Genomic DNA, 16,141 nt, shown 5'->3' on the forward strand with positions numbered 1-16,141 from the left:
TTTAGTGTAAGAAACAAACTTTAAGTGAAAAATTCCCCGCAGAGTGCATACACCCAAAAAAAAAGTGGATTTCAGCAAAGGAAAGCCAAACAGGCTAGACTGGATGTAGCTCAGAGTATGTCTGGATCGATTTTCAAATATGTTACAAAAACTGATGACAGCCCAAGCTCATCAAAAGAAACTGATTTTCACCTTGATGCAAATGCAAGAGATGATTTAGATAATATCAGCTCATCTTCAGGAAGCAACATTGACAATACAGAATTAATAAACACAAACGAAGAAGATGCTGAAAATAATAGTAGCAGTACTTTTGTTTGAAGGTGGTTGACAATGTTTCGTGGTGTATTTCATCAGTTCGGACTTCCATTGTCTAATATAATATAAATTGATTTGCAATTCCTGAAAAATATTAAAAAGATTAACCGAAAACAACAATTTTATTTGAACAAAAACCTGAAATTAGTAAGAAATAACATAAAACCAAACAACAACCAAAAAATAAAAATTGAAATGTTAATAAAAGCTGAAATTTAAAAATTATCATTAACAAAAAAAGAAAAATTAAAAGATTATACTAACAATCGAAACGTCGTGACATAACTTGGTTTAAAATCTTTTAATTTTTATTTATATTTTTCATTTTTTGTTAATAATAATTTTTAAATTTCAGCTTTTATTAATAATTCAATTTTTATTTTTTGGTTGTTGTTTGGTTTCATGTTATTTCTTTGTACATTCAGTTTTTTTGTTCAAATAAAATTGTTGTTTTCGGTTAATCTTTTAATATTTTTCAGGAATTGCAAATCAATTTATATTATATTAGACAATGGAAGTCCGAACTGATGAAATACAGTAGCAGTACTATTGCTACCAATGAACCATTTCCTCAATTGAATGATGTGTCAGAATGGAGCATTCCTGTTCCTTTCAATGTTCGCATTGAAATAATAAAAAAAGGAAGTGGATACTTCCAAAACAAATAAGGACCATTTACCACTGTTTCTAGGCACTAAACCAAAATAAAAGGTGACGCTCGTCATCTCTCAAAAGATTGGTTTTATAAAATTATGCCTAATGGTGAAAAAATCCTACGGTCATGGATGGTGGTTTATTTGCTATAGCCAATAATACCAATGCGGGAACATTTACGACTGGATATCAAAAGTGGTGGAAATTAAATCCGAAAGTAGCTGACCACGAATGTTCAAATGAACATCTAGAAAATCTTAAGAAATGGAAAACTTTAGAAATGAGACTAAAATTGAATAAAACAATAGATGATGCAGCTTTGCAATTGATGGATACAGAAAAACAGAAGTGGAAGCATCTTTTGACTAGATTACTGGATATAACTTTATTTCTGGCTAAACAAAACTTGGCGTTTCGTGGACATAATGAAGGACAAGACTCTAAAAATGAAGGCAATTTTTTGGAATTAGTAAAACTATTGTCAAAGTATGATGTAGTGTTGAAGGAACACATGATGAAATTGGAGGAAGATAAAACTTCAAAAGTATCACATTTGTCGCCAGATATACAGAATGAATTCAATAATGTTCTATCAAACCATGTGAAAACTAAGCTTGTCAACGAAATTAAATCAGCGAAATATTTTGGTATTATGTTTGATAACACACCTGACATTTCACATACTGGCCAAATGTCTGAAGTTATGTGAAAATAGAAAATAGGAAAGTGGAAGTTGAAGAACCATTCCTTGGATGTTTTCCTTTGCAAGGAAAAAAAGCTGCTGATCTAAGCGATGAAATTCTTGACAAGCTTCAGACAGACGATTTAGATATTATGATGTGTCATTCCCAAGGCTATGACAATGCTGCTGTTATGAGCGGTGTGCACGGAGGAGTACAATTATTAAAACAAAAAACAATAAAGCAATTTTTATTGGTTGAATTGATCACTCGATTAATTTGTGTGGTCAACATTCATTTGCCCAAATGTATCATGCGTTACATTTTTTGGAAGGGTAGAGACGATTTTTTCTTTTTTTCCGCCTCCACTAGCCGTTGGGAAGTGCTTATGAAACACAGCAAATTATCTGTTAAAAGAATCTCAACAACGCGTTGGAGTGCTCATTACCGTGCAGTAAAAGCACTAGCAGAGAATTTTAAAGGACTTGTAGACGCAATTAAGGAATTGTGTGATAGACGAGAAAATGTAGACACCAGAGGTGCTGCACAAAACCTCATGGCTGCTGTGTTCAATTACACTTTTTTATGTTATCTTTTCTTCTGGTATGATGTTCTTCGGGAAATAAATGCTACACAGATTGCGTTGCAAAGTAAAGCCTTGACTGTTGACGAAACTGCTACAAAATAGTGGCACTTCGTTTTTATATCGAAGAAAAACGGGATCACATTGTGGAAGAGGCAATAGACATTGCAACGAAAAAATCAGAAGACTACGATATTCCAACAGAAAAACGACTTCGGCGTAAAAAACGGATGGTTGGTGAAATAGCCAGCGATGCAGGACTCACACTGAAAGAGGAACTTCAAAAAGATATTTTGGAATGTCTTGACCGATTCAGAGTTGAACCCCAAACAAGATCGAAGTCTCTTCAAGATGTAGCTTCATTGTTCGAGATCGTACAAACTAATGCTTTGCTTTTGGCGACTACTGAAGAACTGAAATTAGCTACATCTAAATTTACTGATTTTCATGATGAGGTCTCAGAAACTGAATTATTTTTGGAGATATCAAGACTGCGAAGACACTTAAAAGCCACTAATATTACGGTTACTGATTGGGTGTCTCTAGATTTTTCAAAGTTATCTTATGATTGCACTGAAATTGTTCATGACGGTTTGCGTATCCGTAGCTTCATGTGAGAGGAGTTTCAGTGAATTAAAATTAATAAAAAACTATTTGCGGGCAACAATGACCCAAAGGCGGCTTAGCAATCTTGGTATATTAGCCATCGAACACGAGGCAATACAAAATATAAAGTTCGATGAAGTTATTGCTGAGTTTGCAGCTGTCAAAGCTAGAAAGAAGAAATTTTAATTGTACAACAATTCCTTTTCTGTCTTAGTTATTATTGTGTTTTGTTATTTCTTCAATATTATAATATTGAATATGATAATAATAAATGATCCATGACCTTTATCATATAAAATTTATTGCTTTTTACTTTCGATGGAGTGACACAACCAACTTCCGCACCGGGTTCCACCCAAGGAAGCTACGCCACTGCAGCTGTTTTTGAGTAAATTCGAGCCTGATATTAACAAACTTGTTAAAAATCATCAAATTCATCCTTCACATTAGATTAATTTTAAAATTCAAATTGAAATGTTTGTTTTAATAACATGAATAACATGATATTACAAAAAGGTGTTTTACATTACCCTCATCAGAAAGTCTTATTTTCACATGACACACATAATTTAATTATTAAAATAATGACTGCGATTGTGATTCTTAAGATTTGGGGGGTGTTAGAAAATAATTAATTATCGAAGTGGGCGGTCAACAAAATAGGTTTGAGAACTTCTCTAAATAATAGAATGAATCGTTTCAACGAAATAATACCGCATTCTATACCGCATTAATTAATATATGTGTTTTTACCACAAAAACAAGCCATGAAGATACATTTTCTATAGTTTGTAAAACCACGGGTGGGGGTTGATGTAGAATAATTTTCCTAAATATTGGAATAACAAGTTCCAGTGAAATAATACTGCAGGTGGATGTGGGTGGTGTCTCTGAATAATCTAGAATAATTAAAATAACTTTTGTCTAATTTCTACTGAGATTATAAAATGTGTTAAAAAACAAATGTTTAAAATCTGTTTTTCCGTTAATCAGCTGTCGCACCCCTACGAACGATTAGAACTTAGTAGAACTCAGTAGAAATTAGACGAAAGTTATTTTCTTTATTCTATATTCAATATTAATTTCTAAAAAATAAATAGGTCATCAATCGAACAAGTCTAAATAATCTAATGACATTTCAATGAAATAGTACCACATTCTAATTTTAACATGGGATTTTACCGCATACAGGAACCCTGAAGATACATTCCTTACTGTTTGTATGGCCTCGGTTGGGGGGTTGGTGGAGAATAGCTTTTCTAAATATAAAGGGGTATATTTTTAAGAGATTAATTTTTGAGAAAAAATATTTTGGCTTTCTACTTTTCCATCTTTATACAAAAAATATGGGAAAATTCCAAAAGAAGAAAGAAAGCAATTAATCTCAAAATAAATTCTTTACAAAAATGTGTATATCATGCAAAAAAGTTAATTTCACACAGAAACTGGAAGAAAAAACCGTTTTGAAAAAATTACTTTCATATGAACATTGAATAAAACTATAGAAAGAGTACTTTTGAAACAACTACTTTTATATGAAAATTGAGTTATACAAAAACACTTCTTTCTATTTATGGTATTGAATCAGACATCATCCACAAGATTGTTACACAATAAAATGTCTGAAAAATATAAAATTTCATTTACAAGAAAACTGTAATTAATTGCTTTCTGCGTTCTTTTGGAGGTTTTCCAAATTTTTTGTATAAAGATGAGAAGTAAAAAGCCAAAACCTTTTTTTTCCATGCTCCTCTAAATTATAGAATACCTCGTTTCAATGAAATAGTACCGCATTCCAATTGTATTACGGGTTTTTACCGCAAAAGACACACTTCATATAATTTATAGTTGAAAGCACCATATTTTTTTTAGAAATTATTTCAGCATAGGAAAATAACCCTGATGACACATTCCACATAGTTTGGTAGGCTTCAAGAGAACATTTGTGGGGGTTAGTTTGTCTAAATAATCGAATAACTCATTTCACAGAAAAAGCACTACATTTTAATATTAATATATGTTTTCAGCTCCTTAATATCACTCGTTCGATTGATGACTTATTTATTTTGTAGAAATTCATGTTGAATATAGAATGAAGAAAATACTTTTGTCTGTTAATAAATAAACACAGTAGAAACTAGACAAACGTATTTTCTTTATTCTATATCCTTAATATCAGTTCCCTGGGCGGATTACTCAGTTGTGTCTCTTCATTTCGTTGATTAACACATAAATAATATTTCTCTAATAATTATTAGAGATTATAATCTGTTGGAAAAAGTAAAAATCAAGGTGTCATAATGGTTTTCATCGTGTTCATGTGTGGATGTGTATGACTTCAAGTCGGTTGTCAATAAAGAGCCTATTGAAATGATCAAATAGAGCACTACACAACCTAATATATGAAAAAGTATTGATGTAAAATCACCAACAAGAAATGCTTTTAACCAATGGTGGTCATCAAGATATTTCAGGTGAAAACAATAGTCTTCAACTCATCATCAGCTCTTTTTTTTTTCCCGATATCTTCGAAAGATGTTTCACTCCACTGCGAAAATTTTACGACTCTATGAAACAATGGCGGTTCATAAATATTATTTATTCAACTTCCAGCCACAGAAATTTCGTTTATTGGTAAGGAAATCTTAGTATTTGAGAAGAAAACCTTTTCGGCCGGCTTTCTACTTCTCCATCAATATACGAAAAAATTAGGACATTAAAAAAACATGAAGTAAATTTCCAAAATGAAATGATGAAAATTCGAAGAAAAATACAAAATTATATTTGAACGAATGAAATTGATGATGGACGTTAAGTACTGTAACGTTGAATCATATAATATATTTCGTTAAATAGAAGAATTGAAATAAAGTAAAAAGTTTGCCAGTTTCACCAACATTTTAAAAGTATTGAGCCACCAAATCATAAAACCTTTGGCTAGTTCAATAACCATTCATAGTTCCAAACACTCTTACTACATTTTCCATGAATGCTCATCTACCTGATGCACTGGGAATGTAACTAGTAACAAAAATTAAGTACTTAGTGGATTTCACTACTAATTTCTCATTAATAGTTATCTGTTACCATTTCAACATACCTGATAAATCATGGATAAGGTGAATTTGCAATCAAGTTATTTCACATGGCATTGAGACTGTTCAGCTCATTTGTTAGTATAATTGAGTAAAAATCACAATAAGTGGAATAAATTGAAAGTGTATAGTATAGAATATTCACTATAAATTCTTGAAACATTCTGATCTCAATCGTTATTTTGAAATGAAAATAGGAAAAAAGTAATAGTAAGGTCTAAAAGTATTATTTCAGAAATAAGAACATCAAAATTCAAACTTAAATCAGGTAGACCTTTTTTTTTTTCGTAGAAATTATGTGACTGAACGCTCGATTTATCCAGAATGTCACTCATGAATTGCGGTGGCTTTTTACTTTTATCAGTTGAAAAGTTATGAAGTTATGTAAATGCTAAATAGGAGTGAAAGTAGAATTCACATTAATTTAAATAAATCAAAACTCGTACAGATTTACATTATATTTTAATTACACTTTTATATTTCCTGACATTCATACATCGGAATCGGTAAACAACAATAGCAAACAGTAAAAAATACATAATTATGAACGGTACAGAGGTTTTAACTTGAGTAAATAATATCCTTTTATATTTCCATAAGAGCTCTTTGTGAAATCGATTGTTTTAAAAGGAAATCAGGTAAATTTATCCAAGACGGTGGGATAATATTCAATTGTATAGATTAGATGAGTTTCTTATAATCATAATAATGATGCAATCTAGACCACTTTTGTGGATTATTTTGATTTACATTCAGTTGGAATATACTTTTGATGAATGCATGAGTTCAAAGTAACTGGCATTGACACTCCTTAACTCCAAGGCGACCTGAGATTTAACAATATAAAAAAACTAGATCGATTTGTGAGTAAAATCATAAAGGTTAAGGAAATTTTGCAAGAACTAAAAATGTTCTTAAAACTCCGGAAATATTTCAAATACGTTTTATCACAGCTTGAAATATTATTAATTCAATGTGTGGGCCCTTATTTGGATGAGGCATTCTGAATGATCCATTCAGAATAGGAAGTTTCAAATGAGATTTTTATAAATCAGTTTGGATATTTATCACATTTGAAATCTAAAAAAAACAATTTCCAATTCCAATCAGTGCGCTCGAATGATATCACTCTCAGCTGGAATAGTACATGCTATAATAAGCTAGGCGGCTAAAGTATTCAAAACATCATCCTGGCAGCCCGTGATCAATCCATCATTCTTCGATTTCAGCCAGGGGACAGCAAATGTCTTTGATGCTGTTAACAAAAACCCCATACATTGCTTAGTCTTTTGCAGCCCAAAGAGTAAAGGGTTCTGTTGATTAAACAATTTTCGATTCACTAACATCCACTATTGAGAATGTGGGATCGGTTGCTGCTCTGGGACAACGGATCTTCACAGAGGGTACCAGAGGGTACAAACGTTTTGAGCTGCCACGGTTTCAAACTATAGAATTTGGAAATTGACTAATTGCAGAGAAGTATAACGAAGTTCCTAGATGAAGACACCAGTGTCCACTGAGGAGCAAGTTCCAAGAAAAATTAACATGAGGGATATCACTGATTACAGACATGAAAAAAGAAGAGTGGTCTGTGTTGCCCGAGCTGAAGCTGAATCCCCAGAAATGTTTGGAGAGTACATTGCATTGTATTGTGTATACGAGATACATATAGTTTAACAATTGATCTTATGGAAAGGACAAGTCAAAGTAGTTGAGCAGAAGGGCACTAGGTCAACTGTCGCCATGACGTTGACGAATGGTGTAAACGATGTGACCTTTCTGCTTCCAAGAATAACCCTTTAATGAGGAATCAATAAAAAATGGCACAGTACTTGTCTACAACCCCCAGACAGAAGAAGTGAATTTTTTCTTTTGAAAAGCTGTAGTCATTATTCCCGTGTTCTGAGATGGTATGTTAATAATTTCCCGAGCCACCTAGGGAGCATCAGGGCTATTCGTAGTTCCGTTGTGTTATGTAATGAACTGATGGGTTTGATTTAATTTGAAACTTGCGTATCTCACTAGATTAAATGTTCTATTAGAAAGACATTCGCAGAAACTACATATTCCACCCTGAACAGAGGGCGGCCAAATTCACACTTTACAGACGAAAGGACAACGTGCAATAAAGGAAGGGAGATGAATTCATTGGAAGCATTGGAAATAAATAAATTGTATAAAAACCCCAATTTAAAAACCCCAATTTCAAAACCCTCAATGGTCAACTAGAATTACGCAGCTCTCTCCTTCTGAATTTGTGATGATTTATATATTGGACAATGTCGTGGCCAATCTTATGATACTGAGCCCAATATAGCCGGCATCTGTAAAGGAGTAACAGCTAGGATTGCAGAAAAGAATGAGCTGGCCGAGTTCGTACCGTGCTTGGCCGTGAAGACGAATTATAAACGCTCCAACCTGTTCGACTATTTTCTAAAAAAATAGTGATAGTATTTGATCGAATCATATCAGAAATTACAAAGAGGTTTGAATGTGCTACCATGCTGAATTTGAATTTTGCTTTTCTTAATGGTACTAATATTTTAAAAATGTTAATTAAAGAATTGTAAAAGTATGCAGAGAATCTGGAGCGAGAGTTAAGTACCGTTGAATTCTGCCAGAAACTCTACGTTTTCAAAGAGCAAGCTTCACTTTTATTTGGTGATATAGAAAAGGCTAACAGTTTCTATTTCTTGCATGATTTGCAGGATACTTTTCCTAATATTTGTGTTGCCCTGCGAATTTACTCTAGGCTTCCTACTACATCCGCAAGCTATAAGTGAAGTTTTAGCAAAGTAAAACTTATTAAAAACTATTCGCGATCTTCTATAAGCCAGGAACGCTTTTCGAGTCTTACAATGTTAGCGATAGAAAATCGAATTGCGCACGTTCATGTCTATATAACTGTAAATGAATAGGAACACAGAAAGAACAGTGATGGATGCATTATTTCCAGAAGGTGGACATGTGATAGCTGAAATTATAAAGATAATAAAGGTAAAAATAAATATAAGTGGCGAGGGGCGGCATTTTTCAGTTTTTGCCCTGCCTAGAAAATATTGAAGATCCGGGGACGACCCTGAATCAAGCTGCCTCTGAAACTGAGAATCTGATGTAGAAGTAAAGAAATCGAGGTCCGTTTTATTTGCCACTCTTATATTTCGTGGGAAAAATGAATGAAGGTACTGATTTGTTCTACAGTATGGTTGAGAAAATGTTGTATTTATAATAAATTTAGGAGGGGCTGAAAGTCCGATCTTGAATAGCAATGAGAGACAACAAACAATTCCATTAACACATCATTTCAAAAAATATCTTCAAGTCTTTAGTATCCCTTCTGTTACGGAGTGTTTCAAGATCTATGAGATAATGTAGTTGATAGTTATATATGCAGTTCTCAGGAGTAATTCTGGATTTAATCGCGACCAATCTTAGGAATTTTCTCTGAAATTGTTTTAATGGATGTGGCTTGCATATGATGGGTTCTATACACAAGATACGTATTCAAGATGAAATCTTACCAGACAGCAGTACAGGATTTTTAAGCATTCGATATCAGGGAAATCTGCGGTGCATTTTCTTAGGAATCCTAGCATTTTGAGAGACTTATTAACAGTGAGTGACATGTGGGGCCGAAATGAAAGTGAGCTGTCTAGGCGTTAACCCATATTTTTTATTTCTGTTTGTACTGAGTGGAACATAATTTATAGTATATGAGAACGTCAAGGGGATACGTTTATGGTTGAAAATTATGGAATGGCATTCACATGTATTAAGTTCCATACCATTGTCAAAACAACAACTAGATAGTTGGTTCAAGTTCTTGTAAACTTTCAAATCATCTGCGAAGCTTAGAAATTCTGCATTAGAAAAGTAGTACTGAATATCGTCCATAAAAACATTGAACAGCAATGGTCCCAAATGGGATCCTTGGGAAACACCGGATGGTACTGAACTTCCAGGAGATTTAAATTCCTTGACTCGAGTTATCTGTATCCAATTAGTGAAATAAAGTATCCAAGATAAGAGGTTGCTGCAAATTACCATGTATTCAAGTTTTTGTAATAATCAAGTATGGTTGACTTTACCTAAGATGTTCGAGAGATAATCTATACCGGGTGTCCCACATTTTATGTGACAGGCAATATCTGGTTTGTTGAAGGAGATACACAAAAATGTTTCATACAAAAGTTTTAGGAGTTCATGAGAGCTATATTTTGATATAATTTTTAAATATACAGGGTGTTTGGTGTAGGTGCTACAGACCAAAATTCCATTTTTTAAAATAGAACGCCCTGTATATCATTACATATTCAGATGCTACGTTAAATTCTGATATCATTTCATGTTTGGTTTTTGAAATTCGGTTACAGCGTTGTTGAGTTATTGCACTTTTCCTTAAATATAAAGTTTCAAAAAAACGTATTTACTCGTACACGAATCCAGTCTATATCTTTTATTAAAGTGAACTAGACTACTACTGAATACAAACCATTATTCTCACCTCTACGATACGATATCGATATCAGTTGAATATAATATTGAAATTCTTGAGAATGTGACTAACTTGAGGGTGAATTGCTTTATATTGCACAATTTCATCAAGTAGCTTATGCTTGTTGATGCCATAGTAACAAATGTTGTTGAATTGTATCTACTTGTCAGTTCGATTCAGTGATTCTTTGCAAAACAGTAACTGTGTTCTTTGTGCGAAAACTCCAGTATGCCTTTCGCGTTTAGTCCAAGTGATTGCATTGATATGTTATTAATTTTTGGGGAATGTCAGAAAAACTGCCGTCAAGCACAACATCTATACCAAGAACGTTTTCCAGACAGACCCATTCCGTCACGAATGACTTTTTCGAGAGTTGTAGAAAAATTGCGAACTGGGTCATTTCCTTCTACTATAAAGCATCGTCATCATACGAGATCTGTTAGAACTGAAGATTTAGAGATCAATGTGTTGGCTTATATTATTATTCATCCACATGTTTCTATCCGTACTCTTGTAGAAGAAGTCGGTGTGAGTAAATCTAATGTACAGAGAATTCTGAAAGAAAATAAATACCACCCATTCAAAATTCAGTTGGTACAAGGTTTAAAACCCACGGACTTTGAACGACGACATGAATTCATTGCTTGTATTCAGGTAATATTACATGAAAGTCCTGACATATTCAGTCAAATTTTGTGGAGCGATGAATCGCGATTCCACAATAATGGAGTTGTGAATCGACATAACAGTCACTATTGGTCTCAAGAAAATCCCCACTGGGTCCGCGAAAGTAATTTTCAAACTACTTGGGGTATTAATGTATGGTGTGGATTGTTCAATGGCCGCATCATAGGACCTTACTTTTTCAATGAAAATCTCAATGGATTGCGATATTTACATTTTCTAGAAAATGATTTGATCCAGTTGATGGAAGATATTCCCATAGCAGAACGACAAGGAATTTGGTGGCAACAAGATGGTGCTCCTCCTCACAATTTACAGGTTGTTACTGAATATCTGGATAGAACGTACCCAAATAGATGGATTGGTAATAAGGGTCCAATTCGGTGGCCGGCTCGTTCCCCAGATTTATCACCGCTTGATTTTTTCCTATGGGGTTATTTAAAAGATATTGTTTTCACTACTCCTCCTTTGAATGTAGATGATCTGAAAATGAAAATTCGACTGGCGTGCAGTGATATTACGCCTGATATTATAAGAGCGACTTGTACGAGAGAAGTGATTCGACGTTTCGAACCCTGTATAATATCTAATGGGCATCACTTTGAACAATTTTTCTGACTCATTTCTAGGTACCTACCATTCTTATGAAATGATTTATCAAGTTATATTATTTACATTGTTATTAATTAAAGATTTGTTTTCGAATACACCTCTTTCAATTTCGCAATTGTTTCATATTCAAAATGATTCCTGACTGAATTCCACAACTCAAAATTGAAACCATTACTTCGAACACCCAAAATTTTGACTAATTTTCATGTGATCTGATGCAGAGAGAATAATTGTATGAGATATTTTTAAAAATAATAGTCGTTCTCAAGACTTTACATTTTAAGCAATAACTCAACAACGCCGTAACCGAATTTCAAAAACCAAACATGAAATGATATCAGAATTTAACGTAGCATCTGAATATGTAATGATATACAGGGCGTTCTATTTTAAAAAATGGAATTTTGGTCTGTAGCACCTACACCAAACACCCTGTATATTTAAAAATTATATCAAAATATAGCTCTCATGAACTCCTAAAACTTTTGTATGAAACATTTTTGTGTATCTCCTTTAACAAACCAGATATTGCCTGTCACATAAAATGTGGGACATCCGGTATAGACAAGCAGATTGAGTTCAGTTGACTTACCTGAGCAAAATCCAAATTGTTGATTATTAAGTAATGATCTAAGATAAGTGTCAGGTGTTTACTATTGAGATATTCTAGAACTTTGGGAATGCTACGCAATATTGGTTACGTATAGGATGCATTGGAGGGCTTTTTGAATAGTTTCAATTTTATTCAGCAGCCAAATTCATTTATTAACTACCATCTACCACTTTCAATGATACAGCAGCTTTATATGCTGGAAACTAGTGTTAAAGAGCAATTTGTTCTTGTTTTTATAATCCCATTTAGTCACAAGTACAATTTCAAATGATAGTATTTTCCACAATTTCATTTTGATTCCACATTCATTTCATTATTATTATTTATTAGTTATTCAATTACAGTTTCTTGTCTGGTATTTTTTCTACAGTAGTAGTGCCCTGTGTATCATAATAGATCACCAACGCTATTTAATAATTTGTGGATAATTTATGTTGGGGTACTTCACTATATCTAAAAAAAGTTACATTGGTTAGTGCAATTTTTTTTCACAGACTGATTATTTTAGGCCTATGTATTTATATTTTGAGCTCACTTGAAAAATTCAATTGTTATGACTGAATTCTATCTAGGTCAAAATATACTCAATTTATTTATATTTGATACATGTCTTTAAATAGGAAATTTGCAGGTGTGATGGCAAAAATGCAACATGAGGAATTTGAGTTGATCTTGGTGTGAGATCAGCACCTCTGCATTTTCCTGGATCTCTTTCTTTCTCTATAATTTCTGCATCAAGAGTGCCACAGGTCAAGTTTGGCAAAATATGCCATAGGGAAGTCCAACTGATCACACCTGGGTATTTTTATCCGTTTTGATACTATTGAAAAGATTTACAGTTGACAAATTATTTATCAATTATTTTTCTCAAGTTTTTCTATAAAACTTGTGCTATACTCTTCTTGTATAATAAATAACTATTAGTCCCAGTATTCTTTTTTCTTGGGTTTAATTATTATAGGTTTTAAATCTGTCAACATTTTTAGGTACATAAAGTCCAAAATTCGAAAATTCAACTAGAAATATTATTAACCACATTCAAAGAGAACTACCTGGGTCAGAAGGATGTATTTCTTCATTCATTAATTAATTTTATAGGCAGTAAGTTTATTGAAAAACATCTTCATTTATTGGTTCAAAATGAATGAAAGTACAAAGTATTTTATACTGTTTATATTTATTATTATAAATATATGCCTCTGGAATTGAATTATCTTTCCTTTTGATAAAAATGCCTTGTTTGCCTTCTATTATATCACACATTAAAAATGAGTTGCTGGTGTCCTTTCTTCAAGAAACAATTTCTGCAATGGCAGACACAGCTAATTGAGCCAAGATGAACTTGAACTCTTTTGTACTAAATGAAAACAAATTTTGAAATAAGTAATTTTCTATATAATTCTTATATAAAATACACTTATAAATGTCCAACAGTATTGCTGGATTAACTTTAATTGCCTTAAGCTAATAAAAAATAAAAGAAGAAACCTTGAAAGGAGACCTTGTAGGTAATGTATTAATTAGTGCATTATTACTAACAATGTTGCCATATTTTTCAAAAGTTATGTGAGTTGGGAATTGGAACTTAATTTTAATGATGTCATTTTATTTTTATTAACGACAAGCGACCCGCCCCGGTTCCGCATAGGTGCAATGCTGATATTGAATATACATATAAACACGTGCGAACGCTACTGTTATAGGGCTGTAATACCTTCAAAAATATTGATCTAAGTTACATGCTGTAAAGGGTCATATTGATCTATATTAAATGCACAAATTATATAAAGTACTTAGATAAGGATTAATGCTATATTGCTTAAAATTGCTTCCTATATAAGCAATTATTTGTTGAGGATAATAAATGGTTACTGTAGGTTATCCCTGAGAGATAGAGATATACCATCACAGAATTTTTTGTAGACCTTATTAAGGTGTACAGTACTCTAGTACATTTTTTTATCTATATCGTAGGGTTCAGCCAGCGTTTGCAATGTAAGTGTAAAAAATGTGTTTATTTACAACATCACATTAAAAACCTCCAAAATGGACAGTTTCTATACTATATTATGCATGTTATATACACATGAACCTTCCTCTATCTATTGAAAAACCCCGTTGCACAGTTTTAAAGATCTAAGCATACATAGGGGCAGACAGCAAGAAACGACTTTGTTTTATACTATGTAGTGATAATACCACCAAATAGTTTTATAGTAAATTTGTTGTTATTCTGGAGAGAACTTTGAATCGTAACATTTCAAGTCTCACAGTATCGATACGTTAAGCTAATTAAATACTACTATATTGTTCATTCAGTTATACATATTTAGATAATGGCTATTTTTTGCTTTAATTTCTTTATTCAATATCAATATAATTTCTGACATTCACAAAGTACTTTAGCAAAAACATTTGAATACAAATATATAACTACTATAAATTAACTACATATTTTAACAAGATTCAAAAGTATGTGCAAAATAGTCCTTCGCATTGAAAATATTCAATTTCTTAATGAGAATTGAGTTCTTGAAAGAGAAAGTCAAATAATCTTTAGTTGAATATAAATATTTCCATATAACAAAATTGGAGAATGATAATTTTGACATTAACTACATATAGCCTTCAACTGATCTGTTTTTAGGAGTTGAGGAAAATAATCCAATTATAATCAACGATCATATTGAATAATTTTATACTCACCAACTCTCATCGAATCCCTTTTGATTTGTTGGTAATCATGCCAGTCAATTTTTTCATTATCAACTGGTAAAAAAACCTGGGAAGGAAAAAATAAAATTAGATTACCTCAATAAGCCTTAAAATATCCAACTTACGTCTCGAGGAGCTTGGGGTTCTACCCCAATATTTTTAGCTTCAAAGTACACATTGTTTGTATTCAAATTTCTACTTTTGAATATCCTATAAAATAGCACTGTAAATACTACAGTCACTGCCGAAATTAAAAGATATTTTACTAGTGTTTTCACGTTTCTTCTCATCTTGGATAACACCACATAGGCATTTTTAAGCCGGATGGATTTATCTCATTCTACTTATACTGATAAGATGGTATCTGATTTGATTTTCACGAAAACAATTCGCCTAACCTAACAATCCCTGACTTGACTGCACGTAACATAATAATGCACTGGATTGCCTCGAGTAGCAATAATAAATAATGTTAAAAAATACAATAACATTCACCTTTGCAGGTATCACAAGAATTTGTAGTGGGAATTGAAATGTCAATAGGAGTAATGTTTATTTTTATTTTTCAATGACATTTAAAATCCTAACCTATTCAATACTTCTCTCTCTCTCTCTTCTTTATTGGCCGATGCTTCCTGTTCAGGCGCAATTGGGGCCAGCTCAATACGGGGGGTTGTCCTTGTCTGGGTTAGCACTCAGTAACAACCCTTATATTTTAATTCTGAATCATGCTGTCGTCTTCTTAGAGTTTGTTCGTCTACTTCTTCTCGTGCTATGAGAATGTTAGGGATTGACAAAGAAACACAAACAAAATGTTCTGGGATATATGAAGGAATTTAAGTATAGGAATTTAGTTTATTAAAGGTTTATAGTTTGATTTTATTGTAATCCAAAAATTGGATAAGAATCTTTATGATTTGTATATTCAGATTACGGAAAACTTGAAATATGTTAAAGGGGGAATTAATACCATGTTTAATAAGTTCAAAATAAATATCTCTGTTAGGGATAACATTGATAGGGCATTCCAGGAAAATATGGTTTACGTTTTCTACTAGACCGCATTCACAGTATGGGTGATCAACT

General features: G+C 32.5%; 1 protein-coding gene across 1 annotated transcript in view; it reads right to left on the minus strand.

Moving 5' to 3' along the window:
* LOC111509878 (N-acetylgalactosaminyltransferase 6) overlaps positions 1–15,637 on the minus strand; it is a 39,812-nt gene extending 24,175 nt beyond the window's left edge. The window contains exons 1-2 of the mRNA XM_074170026.1: positions 15,181–15,637; positions 15,047–15,122 (exon numbers count right to left, since the gene is read on the minus strand). Coding sequence (XP_074026127.1) covers positions 15,047–15,122; positions 15,181–15,345 — 241 coding nt within the window. The 5' untranslated portion in view covers positions 15,346–15,637. The remainder of the gene's footprint in view (positions 1–15,046; positions 15,123–15,180) is intronic.
* Positions 15,638–16,141: the final 504 nt, after the last annotated feature.

Source organism: Leptinotarsa decemlineata, unplaced genomic scaffold, assembly GCF_025532065.1.
Source record: "Leptinotarsa decemlineata unplaced genomic scaffold, Ldec_3_MD MMD2_P_RNA_scaffold_6, whole genome shotgun sequence".
NCBI lineage: Eukaryota > Metazoa > Arthropoda > Insecta > Coleoptera > Chrysomelidae > Leptinotarsa > Leptinotarsa decemlineata.